This window comes from Halyomorpha halys, unplaced genomic scaffold, assembly GCF_000696795.3.
Source record: "Halyomorpha halys isolate HHAL.00 unplaced genomic scaffold, Hhal_1.1 Scaffold371.1, whole genome shotgun sequence".
NCBI classification, from domain to species: domain Eukaryota; kingdom Metazoa; phylum Arthropoda; class Insecta; order Hemiptera; family Pentatomidae; genus Halyomorpha; species Halyomorpha halys.
In genome coordinates, this window is record NW_027107668.1 from 375,554 (window position 1) to 383,213 (window position 7,660).

At 27.6% G+C, this 7,660-nt stretch overlaps 1 protein-coding gene across 3 annotated transcripts in view; it reads right to left on the reverse strand.

Moving 5' to 3' along the window:
* Nucleotides 1-5,339: 5,339 nt before the first annotated feature.
* LOC106681861 (uncharacterized) overlaps nucleotides 5,340-7,660 on the reverse strand; it is a 55,012-nt gene continuing 52,691 nt past the window's right edge. The window contains exons 3-4 of one of the 3 annotated variants that reach the window (XM_067046051.1): nucleotides 6,354-6,467; nucleotides 5,340-5,939 (exon numbers count right to left, since the gene is read on the reverse strand). In XM_067046051.1, coding sequence (XP_066902152.1) covers nucleotides 5,846-5,939; nucleotides 6,354-6,467 — 208 coding nt within the window. In that variant the 3' untranslated portion in view covers nucleotides 5,340-5,845. Of the gene's footprint in view, nucleotides 5,940-6,020; nucleotides 6,468-7,660 lie in introns of those variants that run through there. The other 2 variants (XM_067046050.1, XM_067046052.1) reach the window with 2 other exon arrangements.

Sequence of the window (7,660 nt, forward strand, 5' to 3'; positions counted from 1 at the left end):
TTCAATAGTTCTAAACATATAATTTTTTAAAAAGCAACATTTCATGAAAAATTTACTGGAAAATCAGTAGTTATTGAATTTATTTTCAGGAACCATTGATATATGAAAATTTATATCTTAAGAACCATTAAACCTACAGATCTCCGCCAGCACTCAAAGTAAAGCTAGTTTGATGTGCTATGAAGTAGGTTATAGCATTGATCTTTATAGGGGTAGGAGTTTTTACGATATTTACATATAAATATGAATTTTATACACAAAATTGTGTCTGAACAACTAGAAATCAGTTTATTTTTGCAAATATTAGATAAACATAATAAACTACTTTATAGTACATTAAACTAGTTTCAGCATGAGTGCTAATAGACATCTGTAATCGTCTAATAATTCCTGAGATATAGTTTTCCCAAAATAAATTAACTAACTACTGAATTCTCGTTATTTTGTTATGAAATCTTGCATTTTAAAATACTGTATCTCGGGAATTAAAGAGGAGTGTGAAATTAACAGCCATAAGTTGGCATATGTTGAAGAGTATAGTTATCTGGGTTAGTTATTATGATTCATTCAGGATAGAGGAGCAAAGGAGGTCCAGAGGTGATTGGTACTCGGTTGGAGAAAGTTTTGGTCCATCAGACATATAATGAAAGGAAAAACAAGTATTGAGTGTCCCTTATGGAGCGTGGTCACTGACTATACCTCAGGAGAGAAAATTACAGGTTTGGCAAAATAATATTGGAAGAAGCATTGTAAATATGAGGAAAAGAGATCGAATAAAAAATGCTTGGATCCAGAAAGAAACAGGACTCACTGACACACTGAAGATTGAGCAAATAGAAATGGGCAGGGCATCTCCTTCAGTGAGAAGATGACAGATGGTCTAAAATTGGCACACCTCTGGTGGAGAGGTGCTAGGGACAGGGATATCGTGAAGAAGAAATGGAAAGAACTCGCCTCCCAATAAGGCTGGTCACCTCGGGAAGTGCTGTCTATTACTGTCCAAAGGGAAGGTCTATGCAGGAAAGGATACAAAAAGATGGGAAGAAAATTGATAGAAGTTAATGTTTTGTCAACTTTTATGTATATATAATTTTTTTTTCTTTCTATCTTCTTTGAATGCTTATATTGTATTTTGTATGATTTTAATTTATTGCATAAATAAAAGGCTATTTCATTGATTCATTCATCTCAGGTATTATTCAACATAAATAGCTCTATTGTGGCTCATATTCTGGCATATTGAATCATTGATTTAAATGATAATAAGATATCAGGTTTTCTAGTGTTACAGGTAGTTTTAAAGATATGGAGTTCTGAATGAAAAGTACATTTTTAACGTTTCGAAATAGCCTTCATTTTGTATTCACCCAAACTATACTTAGCAGACTCATCAATTTTGACTAGTAACTATGCATAGTTTGAAATTTACTGACTTTTTTCCACCTGGCTCTTGTACTGAAAAGATATTACAAATTAAAGCCTTGAAAATTTCAAAAATTAAATTGTAATTTATTATAAAATTCTTCAGATTTCAATTCAAGTTTGTTCTATCTACATAAAATTTATTGAATGAATAAAACAGTGTATATAAGCAATTTTGGAATTATAACTATTTAAAATTAGATCTATTTTTAATTTTAAATAAATATAAACAACATTCAGTCTTTAAAAATACATTTAACAGTATTTTATAATTTCTGTTATTCTCATTTTTCATTGATGTCTTGTTTGTTTCTTCCCCTCTGGTTGTATTTTAAATACTCTGCCACACTCTCTGCTAAAATTTGTGCAAGTGGAATCATATCAGGGTTGCCATCTGCAGGAATCCCATAAACTTCTGGTAGGGGCAAAGGCCTTATTAGGAGTTGGTAATTTTTCCTTTAAAATAGTGTATTTTTTTCAGTATTGTCAATCTTATAGCACTGGAACTTTGTTTGTTCCTAACTGATTTTGATATATTAAATTGATAACAAGCTTTCTTCTTTTAGGAACATTTTGTCAGGTTAAAAATACAAATTATTTTTAAATTTAATACAAATTATTATTGTTTTAAAAATATAAATGCATTTTTAAAATTTCATATTTATGACTTGAAGATTTTTTTGTGTATATCTAGTAGTGTGTAGTGAAATTAATTTTCTATTTAATTATAAATATAAAATTAACTACGGTGAAAAAAAAAATCATTTTTTTTTGCTTAGACAACTCAACAAACTAATAAATTATCCTTTATAATTGATGCCTTTTTTGATCAAAGTAACAACTCGAGATGATTTTGCACACATGAAACATAGTATCTTACAGGAAGTAAAAAGTTATTTTATATACAAATTAAATTAGAAAAAATTTATTTTAGAGGTTTTTTTTTTTTATATTTTCTTATTTAAATGACGAGAAGATAGTTGGGGATCTGGTCAGTAAATAACACAAATAAGTTGATAGAACTTATTTAATAGTGATCATGAGAGATAGTTGACCATGGATGACTTATACGAGAAGAAAATGGTTGGGGGTGCGGTCAAAATAAAACACAAAGAAGTTGAAGTAACTTATTTATCGTGCCAACGTTTCGGCCAGAATTTCTAGCCTTCATCAGGGCTAAGAACAGAACAAGATAACAACCAATGAATACAGAAAATAAAAAGAAAATATAAACAGAATGACATAAAGTAAATAATTGTATAGAATGGAATTAATAAAATAAAGTGATGAAAGAAGTGGAAAATAAAATGTATACATAAGTAATTGAATAAGTAGGTAAAATAACATAATTAAGGAAATAAAATAAAAATGAAGTTATATAATGCGAAGAAATATGAATATATTAGTTTATTAATAGTTTAAAAATTAAAATTATGAAAGAAAAAGAAAATTGAAAGAAAGAAAATATATGTAACAAATGAAATATGTAACCATAATAACCACCATATGTAACCATAACAACCAATGAATACAAAAAAATAAAAAGAAAATATATAAACAGAATGAATAAATATATATATACAAGTAATGATTATATAGAATGAAAATTAATAAAAATAAAGTGATGAAGGAAGTTGAAAATAAAACGTTAAAAATATTTAATTATCTATATAAATGTTTTATTTTCCACTTCCTTCATTCCTTTATTTTTATTAAATTTCATTCTGTACAATCATTTACTTGTATCATTCTGTTTATATTTTCTCTTTTTATTTTTTGTATTCATTGGTTGTTATCTTGTTCTTTGTTCTTAGCCCTGATGAAGGCTAGAAAGTCTGGCCGAAATATTGGCATTAAATAAGTTCTCTCAACTTATTTGTGTTATTTACTGACCGCGCACCCAACCATCTTTTCCTCATTCATATTATCTACGGTCAACTATCTTCTCATCATTTCTCATTTAAAAATGTAATTTTTTAATATTAAGTCCTGTTTGTTGTTTTTGTAGTAATTTTAGAAATGTTTACAAAGTATATCCTCGGTTCAGGTGGATGAGTATTGTATTTTGTTTTTATAAAATTGCTTGTTCACTAACTCAATGCTAATATTAAAATTTCCATTTTAATGAGATGAAGATAGTAATCATATAATAATCACCTTTTTTCTGTTTTAATCATTGTTTGACACTGATGTAAATAAGCTTTGACAATGTATATCAGTGAATAAGCATTCTATAGCAACTACATTTTTTTAAATTTCATTTCTTAGTAATTAATTGTTTATTTATTTTTTTTTCAAAATTTTGGGATTTACTTTAATTACAAAATATGCTGATTATCTGTAATTTATTGACAGTATTTTTCTTGTTTTTTTACATATCTTAATTTCTAGCTAAAAAATTGTATTTGTAATAAGTCATATTTTAAATAGTATTGTTTTATTCTCTTTGTATATTTAGAAATAACACCAAGTGTTTTTTTTTGTTTTTTTTTTTAGATTTTTCTATTTTTCTGTGGTTTATTTTTGTAATTTTTTACTCACTTTTTGTTTGTTATTTTAGTTACTAATCCAACTCTCTCTAGGCTATAACAAAAGTTAATAAATAAAGTAAATACTGATCAATATGGCTTTAAACAAAATGTAACTTCATATACCAGCTATCATTGCCTAATGACAAGTTTTACTTATACACAATTGTCTTACAGAGGTAAATAAGCAGTAGTCATAAATCAAAGTGCAGAATTTTATTAATATAAATATATAGAATTTATTGATGAAATCTTTTTAATGCCTTGGCAGCAGGGCTTCTTTAAAACCACTCTTTAAACCACAAAAATACATTTTTTTTTAAATCTTTTCTTTTCTTTTTATTTAAATAATAATTATATAATGTGTAAAATGTAGTAGCCAAACATAGTCTAAATACCTGTTTTTAATTTTGTAATTTGGTCAGAATCGCGCTCAACTGCAAGATTTTCCCTAATTAAGGGGGGACTTTATGAGACTGGATAGACCCTGGAGGGCTCCCAGACCCACAGGTTTGATTCACAGATAGAGTAACATACTTGGAAATCAACATCGAAACTTGATTTTGAACTTATGAAAAATCTCCTCCCAAGTGATCTACTAATATTTTTATCATGTATAGGCGTTCATAACAACTAAAACTAATGAAATTTAGTCAAAACGAAGCCTCTCCAGCACAGTGTCAATTCCTCCATATTCGATGTCATTATTTCTTTTTTGATCTATGGATATAAATATTAATTATTAGATCTTTTATTCGATGTAGAATTTTGTTAGTATTTATTGATAAAAAATATATCTATCGCAGTACCTTTATTTTTGTTAATTATGAACATTTTAGGTACGATGCTATCTTAGAAAGTTGTAGGAGCACAGGCACTTTTATTTTTGATAAATGTGAATCGGTTGTTTTAAATTCTCAAATATTAATAATACTTAATCTTTAAATATGCAGTAGACTCTTGCTAATCCAAACTAATTAAAATCAAGGGGATTGGGATTAGTGAAAAATTTGGATTATCAAACGGGAAAAGAAAGGTTACTTCATAAATAATAAATTAATTTAAAAACAAAAATTATAAATATATTTACATAATATTTGGTCATTGTTAAGAAATCTAGTTTTTAATCATTTTCTTGTGAAATAATCTGAAATTTTCATTTATTGTCTGTTAAAGAGACGTTTACAACTGATAGGGGGAAAGTACCTGAGGTGGTGGAGAGTTTTGAATAGCTAATAAAACGTTTGTTGAAAAACAATCGTATGTACATGTATGTGTATTTTATTAAAACTCATAGTTAATTATTTTTCAATAGCATAAATGACCATTGTATTAACAATACAATTCCGCACTATAGATTAATTTAATAAAAAGTTCGATTATATCCGCCAATAAAAAGATTGAGAAAATAAATACGCTTCCAAATTTTAATATACAGCTTGGATTTTATTGCAAATGAAAGAATGGCTATTTTTAACTAAATTATTTAAGCCTCAGCATGTAAGGTGTTGATTATACGGTTTTATTGAATGTAAGTATATAGGTACAATATATATGAAATCAGATCTTCAATTTTTAATATAAACAATTAGTTTTAATTCTACGACTAAAATTACAAAGGGTTTTATTTGTTAAAACTTTATTCTTTTCAGGAATTTCTTTTATTTTTTTTAAAGGGGTAGTTTGGATTATGGAATAGTCTGGATTGGCGAGGTTTGGATTAGCAGGAGTTCACTGTATAAATGAAACAGTATTTTATTATTTTCATAATTCTTCATTTATCATTGACTTCCATTTTAGTTCTTCTTTTTCTCATATACTTGACTACATTCACAGCTAAGATTTGCACTTGTGAGATCGTATTAGGATTGCCATCTGCTAAAATTCCATAGTCCTCAGATAGTAGCAAAGGATTTAGATGATCGTTTCTTCAAAATTTCATATCTTTTCTTTATAGTAGCACTTATGGCACCAGAGCATCGTTTGATCCTAACAGATTTTCATATATTAGTGAAATATCAAGCCTTTTACTTTTACTGATATTCTTTCAGGGTTATAAAAAAAATAGAGAAAATTTTTTATTCAAATATATTTATAGAAATTTTAATGCAGGAAGCATTACAGTATAAAAAGATATTTTTAAAACACAATTAATTTATAATTGTTCAAATCATTTGAATTGTTCTATATTGAGTTCTATCTTAATACAAAATTTGTTCAGTTCTTTAGATTTTTATATAACAACTTTTGTAAAGAGAGCTTTAGTATTATTTTTAATGACTATATGTTGACTTTTTATGTTTCAATTGACTGCTGTTGGTAAAGGCATTATGTGGCTGCCGTTGGTAAAGGCATTATGTGACTGTCGTTGGTAAAGGCATTATGTGGCTGTCGTTAGGGTACCTTGATATTTGGTATGCTTTATCAGGCTTTGAGTCCTTGTCTTGGTACTCTGAATCTGCCTCAAGTGATTCATCCGAAACTTCTTTGCTCTCAGCTTCATGACTTACGCTTTCACTGGAAAAGTATTTTAATTTTGAACATTTCATTGCATTTGAATATAAATTTAGATGTATTCATGCACGTACCATGCAAACATGCTGTAGCATTAATATAGCTGATCATAATAGAATCAAAATAAGGAAACGTTTTCTTGCTATAGGATCACACAGTAACAATTACCATGACAGTTCTAGCTTCTACAATCATGTAATCTATGAAGTTTGCAGTCATGGAATAATTGTAATTTTTGGTTTTGAATGATAGTTGACAGTAACTGTTGCAGACATGGCTAAGTGCTCTGAGGTGTGGCTTAAAAAATCAACATTGTATGTAACTTACAACCTGTACATCTCCTATTTGTTGTTTGCAGAGAATAAAAATAACTATTAATTTTTATTTTAAATACATCAAACAATTATCTTTTGATTTTTATCAATGAAGTCTTTATATGTTTTTATAAAAAAAAAAATTAATGTTTTTTAAATTCCATTTTGGGATTTTGCAATTGAAATAATAATTTTTTTTCTATATTGTAATATGCTCTTTTAGTAAATAGTATATTTTGATGTATAAGGGTTTTTAATATGTTTTATTTTATGTATCATTTTAAGATTGTTAATTTGTTTTGTTTATCCAAAAAGCAAGCTAACCAAGTTTCATTGTTTATAATAACTTTGTGAGTCAAAAACAGAACCAAGATGGCGATACGTTGAATCAAGGCCTCGTTGAGCAGATTCAAATATCATAAAAACTATTTTAACTCTTCCCATCATAATTGAAAATACAGTAAATTAAAAGAAAAATAGAAATCAAGAAATAGTGCAAATGAATAATATTCAGAAAATAAATCATTTGCAAAAATCCCTAACTGTTGTGCGAAAATCGATGTTTACATGTAACCTCAAGGCAGGTTTTGTTTTTGGAGGGAACAGTCTTTGTGTGGAGAGAGAGGTGAAAGTATGTCTCCAAGATGAGGAAGCCATTTTGGACGCCAGAACAAAAAAAAAAAGAAGACACCAGGAATCAACGAAAAGAAGATCGTAGAGCTTGGCTAGTTTGGTTATAACTAAATTTAAATCACATTGTAACAGAGATATTAATTTAATTAAGTTAATAGTAAAAGTGTTTGTATTCTGATTGCTAGTAACCCGCCCTGAGATTAAGAGTCTCTCTTTTTATATAATAAAATTATATTATCTATTTGATAT